At 34.8% G+C, this 18,621-nt stretch overlaps 2 protein-coding genes across 7 annotated transcripts; one reads left to right on the top strand and one right to left on the bottom strand.

Moving 5' to 3' along the window:
- The first annotated feature begins 1,989 nt into the window (after nt 1-1,989).
- LOC136235156 (N-glycosylase/DNA lyase OGG1) lies at nt 1,990-10,958 on the top strand. 6 transcript variants are annotated; one of them, XM_066024697.1, is made up of 7 exons: nt 1,990-2,755; nt 2,969-3,179; nt 3,947-4,175; nt 4,294-4,410; nt 4,613-5,646; nt 10,008-10,200; nt 10,490-10,958. In XM_066024697.1, the coding sequence occupies exons 1-4, from the start codon at nt 2,055-2,057 to the stop codon at nt 4,305-4,307; spliced, it is 1,155 nt and encodes a 384-aa protein (XP_065880769.1). In that variant the 5' UTR covers nt 1,990-2,054; the 3' UTR covers nt 4,308-4,410; nt 4,613-5,646; nt 10,008-10,200; nt 10,490-10,958. The 6 variants fall into 6 exon arrangements, with proteins under 6 accessions (XP_065880769.1, XP_065880771.1, XP_065880768.1 ...); XM_066024699.1 differs by lacking the exon at nt 10,490-10,958 and having other exon boundaries at nt 4,572-5,646; nt 10,008-10,437; XM_066024696.1 differs by lacking the exon at nt 10,490-10,958 and having other exon boundaries at nt 10,008-10,434.
- Nucleotides 5,470-12,608, bottom strand: LOC136235158 (beta-galactosidase 16-like). Its single transcript, XM_066024702.1, has 19 exons — nt 12,355-12,608; nt 11,442-11,537; nt 11,234-11,346; nt 10,494-10,560; nt 10,287-10,379; nt 10,055-10,198; nt 9,705-9,799; nt 9,414-9,519; nt 9,133-9,217; nt 8,940-9,055; nt 8,675-8,839; nt 8,127-8,308; nt 7,925-8,016; nt 7,692-7,801; nt 7,499-7,591; nt 7,216-7,323; nt 6,833-6,978; nt 6,240-6,522; nt 5,470-5,677 (listed from the first exon to the last, which is right to left on the bottom strand). Exons 1-19 carry the CDS (start codon nt 12,517-12,519, stop codon nt 5,567-5,569), a joined length of 2,370 nt encoding a protein of 789 aa, XP_065880774.1. The 5' UTR covers nt 12,520-12,608; the 3' UTR covers nt 5,470-5,566.
- Nucleotides 12,609-18,621: the final 6,013 nt, after the last annotated feature.

Below are 18,621 nucleotides of genomic sequence, written 5' to 3'. Positions count from 1 at the left end.
CACTCAATTAACATAAAAATTATAATATTGTCATTTATGAGCCAAATGACAGTATTATAATTTTATGTTAATTGAGTATATGATTGGTCTCAATTTTTAATTTAAAATGGTCAAACTTGGATTGATTAATCACTGATCGGTCAAATATACTAAAATATTGAGTCATCTTTACTTGAAGTGTATTTTTTGGATAAAATGAAATATAGGTACCAAAATATAAATTCAGATAAAGTTCAGGTACCATCAGTGTAATTTACTCGTCAAAATCGCATTGACCGGTCATTAACCGGTAAAATATACTTAATTGTCCGGTCATTGTTACTTCGGGTATATTTTTGAGACAAAATGTAATCTAGGTACCAAAATGTGAATTAGGGTAAAGTTCAAGTACCATTGGTGTAATTTACTCTAACAAGGTCGAAGAACACCATAAAGGAAATTTATCATGGTCCCAACTTCTTATGCTGCAGGATTTCTCGTATTTCAGCACAATTGTTTTGTTATATCAGCTAAACTAAAGTTGAAATCTGAAAAAAAAAAATATTAGATGGAGGAGGTTCTAAACGAAAGTTGAAATCTGAAATGTGAATGAGAAAAAAGAATTGAGTTCTTTTCATTCATATATATATATATATGTTTTTTCGGTGCCCGCTATGGTTACTTTGTTTTTTACAAAGTACCGTTACTTGGTGTGGTTTTCACCATTGGATGATAGAGCATAAAATTAATCCAATGGTAAAAACCACACCAAGTAATGGTACTTTGTAAAAAACAAAGTAACCATAGCGAACACCTGTTTTTTCTTTTGGTGGGTGTCATATTCATATATGCAAACCTTCTCCAAATAGGAAAAGGTGACATTAACATAGGAGTTATAAAGAGAATGTAATTTTGGACGTTGACAAAGTGAGTTATACGAATTTAAATAAGTTTATATTTATTATAATTTATTTTATCAACAAATAGTTAGTATAGTATAGTTTTATATGTAATTTTAGGATTATTTAGAATTTGTTTTGAACTGCTCATAATTTTTTATTGAAATTTTTAAAATTTAATAAGAATTTTAGGAATGTGAAAACTTACCATTTCATTAATCAAAATGTATTTCTCTCTTGCATAAATAACATGCCTTTAAATATGCGAAATAAAACCTTAAAATAAAAAATGAAAAGTTAAAAAGAGAAATTATTATTTAAAATTATCTATAATAGGACCGTAAATGAGCCGAGCCGCTCATAAGCGGTTCGGTGGTCGGCTCGATAAAAGCTCGGCTCGATTTGTAAACGAGCCGCTCGTGAGCACAATTTACTAGCTCGGTTCGTAAACAAACCGAGTTTGAGCAAACCAAAGCTCGGCTCGAAAGCTCACGAGCAGACTCAATTAGAACATTTATGAACAAATTTTAGTTTTGTAGAAAATTATATAATTTTGTGTTACTTCATAAATATCTAAACTTAATATTATTTCATTTGCTATTAGATGAGTTCGTTCACAAACATAATAGAAGAGTAATAGAAGAACTATTTGTAAGCATCTTGTTTATTTATTCACTAACTTTGATTGTGAGCTTATTTATGTACACAATTAAAGAGTTATTTATCAGCAAACTTCACAAATATAATTAACGATTTATTCACAAATAATTCATGGTTAGATAATTTTTTTAATGAACTATTTGTAAGCATCTTGTTTATTTATTCACTAACTTTGATTGTGAGCTTATTTATGTACACAATTAAAGAGTTATTTGTCAGCAAACTTCACAAATATAATTAACGATTTACTCACAAATAATTCATGGTTAGATAATTTTTTTAATGAACTAAGTCTAAAGAGGATTTTAGGTTCGAAACAAGCTTGAAGCTCGGTTCGAACTTGTTGAGTAAGCCAAATCTCGACTCAAACTGGAGCTCGTTAATCTTATAGCGAGTCGAGCAGGTCAAAACTCGGCTAGGTTGTGCTCGCTTAGCTATAGAGATGCTCCAAAAGCGAGGGAGGGAAATAGGGCGGTCAAAATCCCAACTCCTAACGGCAAATTCCTGGGCTCAGCAATGAAGAGAGGAAGACCTCAAAAACCACTTATCCCCGTCGGAAAATCTCCTCCACGACCACCTCCGACACCACCTCCGACGCTCCTGAAGACCTTTACCTCAAAGAAGCTAAGAAAAACCCTCCTCAAACCACCCATTACTGCCCATGAGAAAGCAACTACAATCACCACCACCTGGGCCCCCCTTGACCTTGCCCAGTCGGAGCTTTCTCTCCCTCTCACATTCCCCACTGGCCAAACCTTCCGGTGGAAACAAACTGGGCCTCTTCAGTATACCGGCACGCTTGGTCCTCATTTGATCTCCCTCAAGCACCATCATGAAAATGCCGGCGTTTATTACTACATTCATCGAACTCCCTCCCAATCTGCCGCCAAATTAGCTCTTCGCGATTTCCTCAATGTAGATATTTCACTTGCTGGTGTCTGGGCGGGTTTCTCTTTGTCGGATTCGCGGTTTGCTGAGCTCGCGACGCATTTGCAGGGGGCTAGGGTTTTGAGGCAGGATCCTTTGGAGTGTTTGATTCAGTTTCTTTGTTCTTCGAATAATAACATAGCTAGGATTACTAAAATGGTGGATTTTGTATCATCATTGGGAGACTATTTGGGGAACGTTGAGGGTTTCGATTTTCATGAGTTCCCTTCTTTGGAGCAATTAGCTGTTGTCACTGAGCAACAGCTCAGAAATGCTGGCTTTGGATACAGGTATCTCATTTAAACTTGTTTCAATGAATAGTTTATAACTTAATTCAATTAGCTAACTAAACTTCGCTACTGGATGTCGTTGAAATTGGCAAATTTTGTCCAATTTGTCATAAGTTTGAGTTTATTGCGTTCGATATCTTACTAGGGAGAGTTCAGTCTAAAATGGATTCCGAACTTGAGAATTGATTTTTGCTTCTTCTTTTATGTGAGCAGGGCAAAATATATAGTTGGCACGGTAGACTCTTTGCAACTAAAACCAGAGGGAGGTGCAAAATGGCTGTCATCTCTACGCAAGTTGGATCTCCAAGTAGTGATCGATGCTCTCTGTACTTTATCAGGAGTTGGTCCCAAAGTTGCAGCATGCATAGCTCTTTTTTCTCTTGATCAACATCAAGCCATCCCTGTCGATACTCATGTGTGGCAGGTATCATCTGAGTTTTGACTTTCTAACTACGGATCCTGTTATCTCTGCTCTCTGAATCTATGATTTACCACTCCCTGCAGCTTCCATGCACCACAGTTTTACTATAATTCAATAAAAACAAAAATCCCTAGTGCTGTTTTGAATGTGGGAAAATGCCTCTATCCTCCTTTGTGGCTCCAGCCATTGTGCTTTGAGGTGATATTTAGGTCACTATGAAGAGACCAGCCATGACATGAGAGATTGTAAACATGAATTTTAAATTCCATAAAGGCATTGTTGCTCACATCCATATAACCTAAATAATTATTGAGAATTAATAAAATAACCATAAATTTAACTTGTCAACATATTAATTTATGGAAACTAGCTAGAAGTTAGAACTTATTCTATGACATAAGTTCAAGTCAACAGTTGATATCTATATGTCCCAAATGGTGCTTGCATATGTTCTTTTTGCTTGGCTTATAGTGATTTAATGGGGATTTTTCGCTCATGTAAGCTTCTTGGAATTTTATAATTGTTGAAGGTCCCACCTCATGTTTATGAGATTATTTGAGATGATATCTCTAATAATTAAATGTTGATTGGTAAAAGCAAAACCCGAAATAAGTTTTACCTTAAAATGCAAAAGTGAGAAGCTTTTCCCTGTATATTATTTCTTCTTGTGCTACACTGCTAGACCTTGAATATCATTCTATTATATAATTGTATGTTCTCTTTCTTGGTGAATGTTCTTACAGCAACATGTTCTTTATGTTGTTGTGTAGATTGCTACAAGACACCTTCTGCCTGAGCTTGCAGGGGCCCGCCTGACACCTAAGCTATGCGGCCAAGTGGCAGATGCATTTGTAAGCAAATATGGGAAATATGCTGGATGGGCACAAACTTTACTTTTCATTGCTGAGCTACCCTCACAAAAATCTCGTTTACCATCATCTTTATGGACTGTTAAAGAGAACAAATCTGTTAAGGAGGAAGGCAGTCAAGCAGACAGCGGTAATCAATTCTGCACTACACCCTGGATAGTTTTAAAATTCTGGAATCTTTTTAGTCAAGTTTTAGGATTTTTAATCCCTGATAGTACTTTGTGCTGTCATATGCCTCTTTTGACTAGGAGCAGGTACATAGATGGTACAGCTTCAGGATCTCCAGGCAGCAAAGACTAACAATATCTAAAAGGGTATTTGCTGTATGTGTTGGAGGTTGATGTCCAAGTTATTCATACATACAGGTTCATTCTACAGAGCATCTTGTTTTCTACATGCTTACATCTTTTTTGTTCTCTTGGATGAGCTATCAATAGATTGGTGGCCCCACTTTTTGTATGCCGGCTTTTTAGTTTGTTTCTTCACTTGTCTTTATTTTTACTGATTGTCTGATCTATTTTTTTAGGAGTTGTAAACACTTTGCACTTTTTTTTGTGTATTTCCTAGCTTTCTAGTTGTGAAGGCAAACAAATGCATAAAGAGGAATAAATCATTATATCAAAGTAGCGTTGATCCAATCTATCATCATTCTAAGAACTCCCAATAGTGCCGATTAAAGGGGAATCTATCTTACTAGCCGGGAAACATGTGCTTTGACTTGCATCGAAGGCTGGACTGGACTACTAGTTGAGATAAAAGCACATCAAACTCATATGAAGTTTTACCTTGAACAGATTGTACCCATTGGGCAAATATGGGTTCAATCAAGATTCATTTCAACAAATCACCAAAAGCAAGCATTGCGTAATTATAAACATAGTCTCAAAGCATGGAATTTCAGAGGCTGGCAGGGTGTAACTCTTGGAGAAGAATATATTCTAATTGTTTCGCCATTGCATGCTCTATGTGCTGCATGTTAGAATGTCTCTATGTATTGCAAGCTTGTTTCTTGTCAATATATAATACAATGCCATCAACTCAAATGTTATAGGGCTTTGAATTTTTTGGCATCATAATACTGTGTTTTTTCAAGCCTTTATTGTCAGGTTATTTATGTTTTAAAGCCTTTCTTGAATAATTATCTCAAGTTATATGATCTTGTCCAAAGTCATCAACCATGAAGGCCATTGATCTTTCAAAGTAACTGGGAACTAATCAAAATCCAAATTTACGATTCTGCAGTTTCTTTAGCCTACTCGATACTTCAAGTATCTTTTTCTTCAGTTATTCCATATCTTCTTTTTTTCCTTTTTTCTTGCTTTTCTTTTCCTTCTCATTTTTTCATGATAAGTTAGAAGTTCACTGAAGGTGGAAAAAGACTTGTACAACAAAAGAATAAGAGAGACTAAATTTATCTAGATTGATGTTAACATCCTAAATTAATATTGCCCATCTACATTTACATTCAGAAATTGAATTTATATTTTTCTAATGGTTTAACCTAATCAAGAATCCTATATGTCACGTGCACTTGGCATCAACTAGAAGAGCTTTACGGAAGCCTGGACATGGATCACCACCAAAGAATTGATATGATTGCGGTATTGAGCACTTCTCCTTACCTATACAGGCCTGAGAATCATGTTGCAATTAGTACTACGCTTTATATTAAAACCAGATGCATGATGTATAGTTATTTACATAAACATCAGATGAATGGATGGAGCTACAGTTTAATGCCTCAAATATACCAAACTTTTGGCTTGTGTTAATCTCACATTTTTGAACTGCTAGAGTCTGTTCTTGTGCCACAAAATTTCTCCAGGTTTCCATAATTTTTATTTATGAATGCATCAAAATCTGCTCTAGGATAATGGTTTCAGTTTGATTAATAACAATTTTTCTTGGCCTGAAAAGACAAAGTGTGTGCCTGTGTGGAAGGCCTAATGTACATGGCTCTGCTGTCGCAATAGGCTTTCCCATTGTCTAAACATTTTAAGCTCCACATAACTATCATAACTACAGTAGTATAGGTAGGAACTAGAATTCTCTTCTCTCGAACCCTATTTACTGCTCATTTAAAGTTCCTTTTCATTCTCTTTTGTCTTCACTTACAAGTTACAACCCTTGATATTACAACAAGTGTTCATTTTTGTAAGAGATTAAATATTGTATAGTAGGAAAAGAAGCTTACCTTTTCTACTCTGGCTCTGGAATTGAATGAGTGGCAGTTTCCTATGGCATAACTTTCACAATTACCCACAGGAGTTCCAAAGCTGGCAAACAGAATCCTTGAAATCTTCTTGTTTGGAGGACAGCTAAGCGGAATAGTGGACAGATCTGATTCAGATACATGCCCACATACATTTCCTATTGAAATAGTGTCTACAGCAATCCCAGGGGGGTAGCCCTTCTCTTCTTCTAGCAAAACCAATATGTTACCAGTTTGTTTGAGGAAAGATCGAGGTACATGGTACCTAGCATAATTGTTCATCCATTAATTTAGTTGGGAAAAGGCGGAGTCTTAGCATAGGCCAAAAAGAAACAGTTTCAACAAATACAATTATGATTGTCATATACAAGACGAGATATATACTGTTGGTTATCATATTAGGGGTAAAATTGAACCAATTTATCAACATTTGGGGTAAAATTGCACCATTTTAGGGGTATTTTTGCACCTTAACCCTATTTTTATTTTAGTACTGTGACTAGTAATCATAACAATGTCTGTCATTTGGTTAGGCATTATAAAATAATTGTAAGACATTATCCAAGACAAACTACCATGTCTGGGAAGAATCTTGTTTGGCAGTTTTGAATGAGACCCAATATCGGCCAATGCTTTCGCCGTTGATCCAAGCTTCACCCTTTCCCATGGAATGAAGGTTCAGTGCAACAGGGTCATGCCCTGCTGGTGCATCAAAAAGAGTCTGCCAATTACAAGTAAGAGAAATATTAGATGGATTTGTGAGTAAATTCAATACAGTGATACACTGTGAAAAACTCCTATGTTTTGCTGTGTTACATATATGTGTTTAAGATTTCGTGTTCTGCTGTAAAACTCATAGTGAAAGTATGAACATCATATTAGGATTTCTTCCAACTTTTTTGTATCAAAATTCTGCATATGGAAATTGAAATAGAATTGGCAACTGATTTTCTTATACCTTATACCACGTGGGTTGTTGATTAGTAGAGCTTCTAAATTTATTCCACTGGACTTTATGCAGTCTTTTATCTGTGTAAATTTGTAACTTCTCTCCTAACAACCCAACCTTCACCAAAATTATTTCAGAGGCATGAGTTAGAGGAATGTATAGTTCCAGCCTTCATATCCAGGGTACACATTCAAGAACAAAATATTATCCAAGATAAAAAAAAAAAAAAAAACAAGGATGTATCCTACTGTACAGTCGAAGAACTAGCATTTCATAGGTAGAAGGAAAATACCCGATATCCCCATGTATTCATGGTGAAATCCTTGTTCTGAACAGTAAGTTGACGTAATCCAGCAATCCTGCGCTCAAGATGTGCTCCAGCAGTCTACGGAATAAACAAGGGATTGTTACTTTTGAATGAAAATCAAGTGGCATTCAGACTTTTTGTCATTCTAGAGAGAGGAAAGAACTGAGATGTAGAGTACCGGCAATCCAGCTGTTACGCTAAGTATGGCAACATCATTTGTCCCATTTTTCAAAGGAACTGAGTTCTGGAGGGTGACGGTTGGATTCTGAAAACTTCCATGAGCGGATCCTAGATAATACAATTGTTTGGTTATTCAGAATGCTCAAGTATATGAACTGTCAGAAGTATGTCTTGATTTTAATCATTGTAGTTCTCTAGTTTTATAAGAGTATAGGAGATGTAATAATCTACCAGCATGTACTCCATTTACGTATGTATGCAAAATATGTCCATGTGAGAAGGCTTGCATAACAGATTGAGCATCCGAAAAATTATTTTGAAACCTGCAATGTTAGCGCATATTTAGTAGCCAGTTAGTGATTCAGTTCAAGTTATTTCAGATGACTTTTATCCTTACAATATTATAAGTTCATAACTGTATCTGGTATTTTACCTGAAAGTATACCAAAGGTAATCGGTTGTATCTTTTGTCATGCTGGTGTGATCTAACAAGGTTTTTGACCTTGATGAAGTCTTGGCAAATGTGGGAATTATTTCTTCATATTCTTCCCATTTTTCTGTTGAGTTGAGCTCTTTGCTCGATATAATTGATCTTGTACCATATTGCGCGTTTACCTGTCCATGGAGCAATTGTGAAAATAATACATATATGTTTAATTATTGCTTTTATTTGATTACATTTGTGATGCATGAATGGTAGAGAAATGAATAATATGTTATAACTCATGCAATCTAAAACCGATCTATGCAAGCATTTAAAATTCTATGATGTTGAAAGCCTTCAGATATAAGAGCATTTGGTTAAATAATTATGAACTTGTATCATGTTATTTCTATAATTAATTTTTTTCTATTTCACTTTGTTTATAATTTGTTCTTATCATTATTGGATTAATTTGATATCGATCATACAATGGTAATTTACCATTAAATTTACCCTAGGTATCACGAGAAATAGCATACTGGGCATTTAGGGCTTACCTTTGCTGTATTGAAGGTTATAGTCTCGCAATCCGGTAAAATGCTGATTGACTTAGGAGGCAAGTCGTATGACCTGTTTTGGAAGAAGATTCTGGCATTTCTTCTCCAATTGTAGTTTGCCAAAAAGGCTGCACATTCCCCTGAATTTCCTCTGAATACAAAAGCCTGCAATGGGAAAGAAATCCAGCCAAGAAATTGTTGCATGTGAGTGTTGCTTATAATAACTTAATGTCAAATTGGTGATCTTTGGGTTTAGTGTTCTTACTTCTTGTAGATGACCTATAGGAAAAGACTCTGCTCCACCAATTAAAGCCTTAGAGCATGATTTTATTGCGGCATGCAGGTCCTTAAGATGACCCCACTTCGGTTGCCTAATTAAACCTGAATTCATCAATGAAATAAGCTTACATCACAATTTTAAAGCCGAAGTGATATCTTAAAATATTTAGAGAACATACCATATTCGTCAAGAGGGGCTTGATCATAGTAGCTTGCTGTAACAAATGATGAGGCTGTTCTTCCAAAATTAGTTCCGCCATGATACTGCAGGTGGAGTCTTGTTGTCAAGTAAAATATTTGTTTTTACGCAATTATGGTAGTGTTGAATTAGAGATGGAAAGTTCTTGTTAGCATAATGGTTATGTACTTCTGTGCTGTTAAATAGACTACTAAACATTCAGCTGTGAACTACAAAAACATGTATTACATGACAAAGACAGTTGCAGATGCATTGTCATACCATGTAATAATTTATGAAGCTTCCATTTTTTGCAAGGAATAAAGCAACATGGAATGCTATGTCCTCAGCTGTTCTCATGTATGTCTCTCCTCCATATACTTGATAGCTTCAGAAAATATAAACGTGTTAGTTCGTTTCATTTATGAGATAGGTTTGGCACACTTGGAATCTGCTCAAAAAGTTCAAATATGCATGCTTTGAGCAAATTATTGCTGTTAATTATATACTGTGACTTATTTATTTAAAAATGTCAATGTAGATATTGGGTTTTATAAAACAATTTAGACGTACAAAGTTGTCCAGTTTTCTGTCCACATTGATGGTTTATTTGGTGAATTGGGTCCTTCAAATGTTCTTCCACAGCGCATCCCGTTGCAGGTGTTGATCTGTAGATTATAATCCCGAGAGATGTTAATTAATGCTGAGAGCACATATTATGAGAAAAAGACATTCAAGTGTGTTCTGAAGCATTTGAACAAAGTTTCCCATGATTCTGCAGTTAAAATATGTTTAGATGCTAATGCACATACTCGTATTCGTACTTAATGGTTTTTATGCATATGTAACGGAGAACATGTGAATTTGGTTTTTCAGGAACTTGACAAGGGCCATTTTACATCATGTGACAGAAGGGGACTAACCACTGGGTCAGGTGCATCATTTTGCTTACACATCATCCAAGGAACACCAGTTTGAAGTTTCACAGCCATGTTTGCTGCCCAACGAACATAGCTTTGCCCATTCTCATGAAAAGCTCCTTCAACTGTTCCGTACTCATTCTCAATCTGTGAGTGGACAACATTTAGATTGTCGTAATTCCAATGACATCGTTTTATAGAGAAATTATAATTGAAGAGTTTGTCATTGTTAAACCTGTGATACTATGATTGGTCCTCCTTGTGAAGCATACAATTTATGATACTTCATCATGTCTACTATTTTGGCCACAAACCTTTGCATGTAATACTGCAAGTAACAGAATAGAAGTTAAGGTTAGGACTAACTTTTAGCCATGGACAATCTTGTTATAATGCTGTGATCACTCATCATAAACAACTATGTTGTGTCCAAGTTAGGTACCTTGAATGGTTCGTTATCCGATCGAAAGACAATCCCAGGGATGTCGTGCAGCCAATATGGAAATCCTCTGCACCATCAGATACTTCATTATCATAAACTTGTGGAAATGCTATATAGGAAAGGAATGAAATTGAACAGTTCCTTTTGCACATCAGAAATTCTCGAAGGAGATACGATGTTGGCTCCAAACTTGTTGCACTATGGGGTACATTGACCAACTGGTCTTAAGGGGGTAAATAACATCGACGTCCATTGAACTTTGGGTTTGTTTCACAAGTAACTGAACTTCGCAATTGAGTTTAATAATCATCGTGGTCAATCTGTGTACGTCCCATTGAACTTTGGGTTTGTTTCACAAGTAACTGAACTTCGCAATTGATTTTAATAATCATCGTGGTCAATCTGTGTACAAAAACTCGATGTGATACAGAAAACAGTTAACTATATATCAAATAAGCATCATGTCAAATAAGGATGTGTCACTTGGTACACATAGCTGCCACGTCAGCCTGTAGAAGTTAGGCATGTCCATCGGGATGCTTAGTTGTATATAGTTAACTGTTTTTGGAGCCATGTTGATATTTTTATGTGTTTTTGTACACAAATTGATCGAGATGACTTTAATGCAAAGAAAATGAAGTATGGTTACAGTTGGGAAACAAACTCCAAACCTTTGTAACTTGCAATGTAGCATTTGAAATTTACAGGACTCAAAATGACAATAGAAGAAGTGACATTACCCGTAAGTCCATTCAGCTGCAATGAAGGGACCAATTCGGAGGGAAACATATAAACCCTGGTCCCGGATTGTCTTTATGAACTTTACTAAATTCTTTCTTCCACTAAAATCATACTGCAATAATACACGATTGTCATTTTTATTTCATTTATATCATGTCATCGTGTGAAATATATACATCACATAACACGGTTTAACAGAAGACACACCTTACTTCGGTGGGGTTCATGCAGGTTCCAAAATACATATGTTTGTATAACGTCAAGCCCTCCCTCCTTGGCTTTAGATATCAAAGATGGCCACATCTGTAAACAATTCATCATTACTTTAGCTTAAAACTGAGGCAATAATTTTTTTGGTCCTTATATTTGGTGAAACTTTAACTTCTGTCCCTCAAACTTTGATTTAATGAGCCCTTAAACTTTAATTTTTGGTGCGATTTAGCCCTTAATACCACATTCATGAAAATATACTCTATATTATTCATTTTTTTCTATAAATACTCTATAATATTCAAAACATACTCAAGTGTGACTATTTAAGGGTTAAATCTCACCAAACATTAATGTTTAGAAATTTAAAATTCAGTCAAATACAAGAACCGAAAAAAAATATTGAGTTTTTGTTATGTTAATTTTTTCTTTTAGACCACGAGGTGCTCCAAGTAGACTCGTGTGAATACAAAGATTGCTTTAAACCGCACCATATTCAGACTAATCGTTGGTGAACTGACGTTAACAAGAGACGAGAATTTCAAAACTTTGCTCTCCTAAACTCTACACAAAAACTTAGCCATCAACCTTTCTAGTTTTACATAAGTAGAAAATTTGCAAAGAGTCATTATCAAATAACAAACTCCATAGTCAAAACATGAATTCTTTCTTTGAAATCAAGAGAAGAGGGAAAAATAAAAGAATGAAAAATCTCCCACTCTAGTTACCATCTTAACCTACCCAATAAAAATGAGATCTCCATGATATATTTATTTATCTACTCAATCTTAGACCATTCAAATAGCGACACAATGACAGTAATATGAACGTGTCATCTCCTGAATAGTCCGAACTACAGTAGAATTTCTCGAAAAACACGAAAAACAACGATAAAAGAGTAGCTAGATACCTGAGGAGTACTACGAGGATAATGGATGGAACCAGAGAAGAGAATAGTATGTTCTCCATTGATGATTAAAGATCTTTCATCATATGTTACATTGTTCCATCTTCCTTGGACAGTTGAATATGATAGCAATAAAATCCCTAACACAATCCAGATCATCATCATCATGTAATAATAGTGAGCCACCAAATTTACTGACAGATATTTCACCTGCAGTAAGTTAGAAAGAAAAGAGTAGATTTACAAGATTTTTTCACTCTCTTCTCTTTCATTCAGTATAAATAGGCTAAAATATAGAGTATGCAGTCTCTTCTGTGTAACCGTTTTTATATAGTCAAAATATAAGATGTGAATATTTCAAAATAGCACACTTTTAATGCCTTCCTTTTGCTGATTTTGCAAATACAGCTAACCTTTCTTCTTTTGCTGATATTAGTTTGCTAATTTTAGATTTTATGCGTAAATATCATAACTTTGATTCATGCATCCTAAACCCCCAAAATAAAATACAGAGATAATGTGCAAATTTGCCCCTAACATTTTTGGGAATGTGCAATTTTACCCCTATGGTATGAAATGGTGGAATTTTACCCCTAACATAGGAAATGATGCAATTTTACCCTTTACCTTACAGAAAATTTCAGTCGGTTCAAATTTTCTATTGTGTAAGGATAAAAAACTTGACAACGTTAGGCGTAAAATTGCACCATTTCAAAAACGTTACGGTGTCATCCCTAAAATATATAAACAAAATCTCAAATTAATAAAAGAGAATAAAGACATTAATATTCAATCTTGTAACTAATACATACTGATTTGCTATGGGTTTTTTTGCTTTCTTATCTTCTTATGCTTTTTGTTCTCTCCTCCTCATTGAGATGAAATTCAAAATGAAAATTTGATGGGTTTTTTTTTTTTTTTTTTTTTTTTTCATTTGATGTGTAGATATTCTTAAACCAAACTTAAGCTACCTAATTCACTCGAGAAGGCACATTTCTCATCTCAAGGTTCAGACAGAACCGGACATGTGCTTCAATAGTGGGTGTCCCAATTGGATTAGGAGACTTGATATCATCCTAACCTTGTACCTAATTCACTAAAAGAACACATTGAGGATTATTTCACATTTGTAAGTGATTTATTAAATTTATAGTTAGTTAGTGTGGAAATGTTTAACATATATTAATTTCATTCCTAATTAAATTCACATCTAATATATCTATAGTTGTAGCTCAGTTGACAACACATGTTGAATTTATGCGAAGAGAATAAAGAGATAATCTCAATGAGGATATTTGGCGATATCATATAAATATATCGAATGTACACATGTCATCATCTAGAACAAGCAAGAATGTATGGAGCAATGAGAGCCTTCGGATAAGATCATGCTAGGATTAATAACTGTCAGGTTACGTGGATCAATGAGAGGCATTCTGAATCCATCCTGGAATAGGCCAGCCGATTCACGCCTATAATTCATAGATTACAATTTGGGCACATTATGCCTAAATTACGTCTTCCATTCAAGAGCCGACACTTTTCCTCAAGAGAAGCTAGGACGCACACCTTATATCAATTACTGGAATTTTCCATGACACCTTATAAATAGAACATGAGATCCCACAATCAAATTACACACACATATTCATTGCAATTCATACTTGATTGCTTAGTGCTCACGTTTCTAACTCTGCTAACTTAAGTATCAGAGTGAGGTCGTTGGTCACCATCCTCTCCTTGATCTTTTTTCTGTCTTACCTCAGATGTAGACGAAATCTCAACTATCATCAGAGTAGTACCCGCAAATTAAATCGTATGAAATTGGTGCGGTGAGCATAGATTGAATAAGCACGCATCCATGGCTCATCTTTAGAAATCAATGAATCCATCATCCTCGCGAAAAATCTAGGAGCCCAAGACTCCAGTCGATGCTAGTGGAAATCTTCTAGGGCTCATTCAAATCACCCATGACCTCGACAGATGTATTGACAGATGTCTAAGGTCATTAGATCCTGCAAACAGAGAGCTTATGGAGAAAATAACCAAAAAGCTCCTATACAACGTCTGGACTGTAATGAAACTAAAAACCAAAATGCAACTGCAATGGCACAATTGCAAGAATCAAGCTGGAAAAACAACAAGCTTCTATAACATGTTCTACCGGACATCATATTGTTCGCAGTTTCCTCATAGGAGGGGCGCTTCACCAAATCTTAAGCTCGAAGGCACAAAGAGGATATCTAGAGAGAAACAACAAACCCTTGCAAGCGTCGAAGTAATCATTATCAGTCACTCTCTCTATTTTATAGTGAAATCAACTAGAAGGAGTCCTTCGGGGAAGTTTACTCCTCCAGCGCCTTTCGTGGAAAGGTACGAGCAGATCTAGATCCCTACCATACCAAAAAAAAAACGTGGAAGAGAGCCTGAGTCCTCCATGGATTATCACAAGCCTTCGAGACATTAAGACATACCAAAATCTCTGTCACATAAACATAAAACCCGAAGGTACTTTGACAAATTTGAGTCTCTATAAGCTAGGAGAAAAATGACAAGGAACTTTATTGGGTTCAAGTCTTGGGAAAAATGAAGACGCAAAAGAAGGACTATTGTACCAAGATCTTCTAAAAATCAACATACAGCTCTCTAGAGGTCATTTTTTTGGGTCCCAATAAAGATAAGAGGCCTATGAAAATGTGACTATCTCCAAGCTCATTAGAAGGGAGCTGAGGATCCCCATTGTAGACGCATGCATTGATGCCTGAATACTGGAGGTAACAGATATTAGCTCCCCATTGTGTGTGTGTAGCTTACGTGAACTGCCTCAAGGCTTCAAATATCCCTCTTTAGAAAAGTATAATAGGATGGGAGACCTAACAATCAACATAAAGAACTTCTAAAGAGTGCTGGAAACTACTACAACCATAGATTTTATCATGTGCCATTTATTCCCTACCACCTTAAAGGAGGTAGCAGCCTATTTGTATGAGCAACTGCCTGTCAAATCAATCCAAACTTTCAATTAGATGGCAATGAATTTGCTTAGCATTTTATCACTTTAACAACTAAAAGAAAACTGATCCAAAATCTCAACTATCTAGTTTAGGAACGTGGGGAAACCCTTCAGGAATGGGTAAAGCATTTTCAAAAAATCACAATCTAGATCATGCACCTCAGCGTAGACGTTGTTGTTTATGTTATGGCGGCGAATTGTCGAAGCAAGGCCTTGTCCTAAGAATTAATATCATGATAGCCCAAAACTTTCCCTAAACTCGTGCAACGGGCTAGAGACTTTGTTAAATGGGATATGCACAAACTCAACCCCTTATTAAAAGGGGGTAAGTGCAAAAGACGGTTTTGGTCCAGTCAACAGTCCAAAGCATCATCACCAAGGAGATAAGGAAAAATATCGCAAGAGACAAAAGGAGCAACCGGAGCAAAAGTTCACGCCACTTACTGCCCCAAGAAAAGAAGGGTTGTATTGGGTATAAAAGAATAAGCAACGCATTGAAACGCCCTGAAGCTTAAGCATTTAGGACGTCAGAGCAATGGAACACATTGTGAGTTCCACAAAAGCTAAGTCTATAACACCGAGGATTGCAAATAGTTGGAAATTGAGCTAGATAAAAAGGACTAGAGGGGAGTATTAGATCTCTTTTTGAAGAATTCATCAATTGAACCAGCCACAAAAAAGTACAAACCTCAGACTGTGATCCTCGAGGAGTCATCAATGCGATTGATGTAGGGCCCAACGAGATCGATCAGTAAAGAGAAATAGAACATATGAAGACATGAATAGACTTTAGGAATCTAATTCAGAATTCTCGTTCGGTAGTTTGAAGAACACACCTAAACAGGAACATGAGGGATGCCCTAATTATCGAGGTGCTCGTCTAAAACTTCACTGCCCAAAGGGTTTTCATCGATACAAGTATCTCAATGAACATCATCACTAGGAAAAGCTTATAAAGCACTGAAAGCTAAGTCGGACATGTTGAGCAAGAAAAATTATACCATTAACTAATAATTTTCTACTAAAACAATTTTTTTTTTAAACCAAATAAATTTTCATTAAAGAGAATTAACATACAAAACAGGAATAATAAAATCACGAGGGTTTAAATACCATTATGCTCTGACAAGGAATAAGGTACTATAGTAAGATTATGAGCAACTTTATTAATAGAACGACTAACAAATATGACAAAACGTCATTAAAATACCCCAATAATTTTATACAGTCATCAATAATCAACCTATAAGCAAAACGAAAGGAAGGTTGGCGAATATAACTGATAGATGTAGCCACGTCTGATTCCACAATCACCCCATCAATCCCTTTTAAATTTTTATCCAACCCAGAGCCTCTCTAATGCCTATAGCCTCCCCTGCTCTTGGATTCTAATTACTAGAAAAGAACCTAGAGAAAGCACCACCGAAAGCGCCTTTATTGTCTCTGATCATAACTCTCACGCTTAATAAACTAGATCCTTTAAAAATTGATGCAGAAACATTAAATTTTATATGATAAGATAGAGGACACATTCAAAACCTTGAATCGTAGACTTCACCAAAAACCGAACTGCTTTGCCCACACACGTTCAAACTTCTCACTTCAGCATCTTGTCAATCACGAAGAGAATTACACCCCAAAGTCACACTTCCTACCAAATAAACTTCTCATCCCAAACTACACTATTTCTTCTATACCACAAACTCCAAATCACCATCGCCCATAGGCAGCATTTATCTAAACTGAATTTTGAAAAACCCAAATCATGCAATTGGAAACAAAACTCAGAGGTAGGCAAAGGAACATGGACAATTTGTTCCAAATTGGTAATGCAAAACAACAACCAAATAAAAGCATGAATAATAGATTCCTCGTTAATGCCACATAAAACACAAAGCGACTAAAATTTACATACATTTTTCTGTGAATGTCAACTGTGGGTAGGATCCCAATACAAGCTCCACACTAAATTTATTACTTTAACCGAAATCTTGAGATTCTAGAGTTTATTCCACCAACAACTATTATGGGAAGAATAATATGGACACAGAAACTTATAACAACTTTTAACAATGAACTCACTGTGATGTTCAAAGCGCAAAAACCAGTTTGCTGAATTATTAGAAAACACATAAACACTCAAAATATTTACCTGATTTTCTATATTAAAAATGTTAGCATTCACTTTTTTATCCCACATTCTATCACCAAATTTAAAAAGAAAAGAAACTTTTGCTTCTGCAATTTCCAAGGATAATACAATAGTGGGACAACTCAGTGGTCTATTTATAAGCCAAGCCTCCAAACCAAAACAAATTTTTAATAAAGTTGTGAGAGAGTTTAAGGATGAAGAGAAATTATTGCTTTAAAATCCTCTATACTAATTGTTAGCGAATGGTATGATATTAACATTATTTTGTAACGTTGTACCCTTAATTTATTCATTCCATACTTTGAAAATAAAATTTAATCCTTTAAAGAGAAATAGTAAAATTTATATTTTTTAGGGAAAATTACACAGAAATTCAACTTTTAAAAACTATTTACAACTATGTCAAGTCATAATTTTGGATTATGTCAAACTAGTAAAATCAGTATTTTTAATATATTTTAACGATTAGTACTTATAAATTAAAAGTCTAGAATATATTTTCTAGGGTTTATGATTTATGAAATGGAGTCTAGAATTTTTAAATTATGATGTAAAATCATAATATATAGAGAATAATGACATATTAAAAATTAAGTTTGGTGATATGACTTAGTTGTAATTTTTTACTTATATTCATGTAATTGACCCAATTTTTTTTTATCCAAAGTTAGAAGTACTTTTTGGCCTTTATTTGAAATAAGGGTGAATTAGATGAATATCATAATTAAGTACAAAATTATAACTAAGTGATATTATCAAACTTAATTCTTAATATGTCATTATTATTTATATATTATGATTTTATATCATGATTTAAAAAATTTAGACTCCAATTCATAAATCATAAACCCTAGAAAATATATTTTAGATTTCTAATTTATAAATTCTAATCCTTAAAATATATTAAAAGTACTAATTTTACTAGTTTGATATAATCCAAAATTATGACTTGACATAATTGGAAATAGTTTTAAAAATATGAATTTCTGTGTAATTTTCCTTTGAAATAAATGCACATATCAAATTTTAATGGGCTTTACTTTCTTTCCCAAATAAAAACTCCAATGGGCTTTAATAGTAGCCCAAAATATTTTCTCTTGTTCCC

Source organism: Euphorbia lathyris, chromosome 7 (genome assembly GCF_963576675.1).
Source record: "Euphorbia lathyris chromosome 7, ddEupLath1.1, whole genome shotgun sequence".
Classification (NCBI taxonomy): Eukaryota; Viridiplantae; Streptophyta; class Magnoliopsida; order Malpighiales; family Euphorbiaceae; genus Euphorbia; species Euphorbia lathyris.
This window is presented reverse-complemented; position numbering and strand designations above follow the sequence as displayed.

What these genes read in the sequence shown, in the direction of transcription:
- LOC136235156 (XM_066024697.1), top strand. Translation starts at nt 2,055, where the DNA reads ATGAAGAGAGGAAGACCTCAAAAACCACTTATCCCCGTCGGAAAATCT. An exon ending in AATGCTGGCTTTGGATACAG is followed by an intron (nt 2,756 to 2,968) that starts GTATCTCATTTA and finishes TTATGTGAGCAG; the next exon opens with GGCAAAATATATAGTTGGCA. An exon ending in TCGATACTCATGTGTGGCAG is followed by an intron (nt 3,180 to 3,946) that starts GTATCATCTGAG and finishes GTTGTTGTGTAG; the next exon opens with ATTGCTACAAGACACCTTCT.
- LOC136235158 (XM_066024702.1), bottom strand. Translation starts at nt 12,519, where the DNA reads ATGATGATGATGATCTGGATTGTGTTAGGGATTTTATTGCTATCATAT. An exon ending in GCGTAACAGCTGGATTGCCG is followed by an intron (nt 7,592 to 7,691) that starts GTACTCTACATC and finishes TTTATTCCGTAG; the next exon opens with ACTGCTGGAGCACATCTTGA. An exon ending in AACAACCCACGTGGTATAAG is followed by an intron (nt 6,979 to 7,215) that starts GTATAAGAAAAT and finishes TGTAATTGGCAG; the next exon opens with ACTCTTTTTGATGCACCAGC.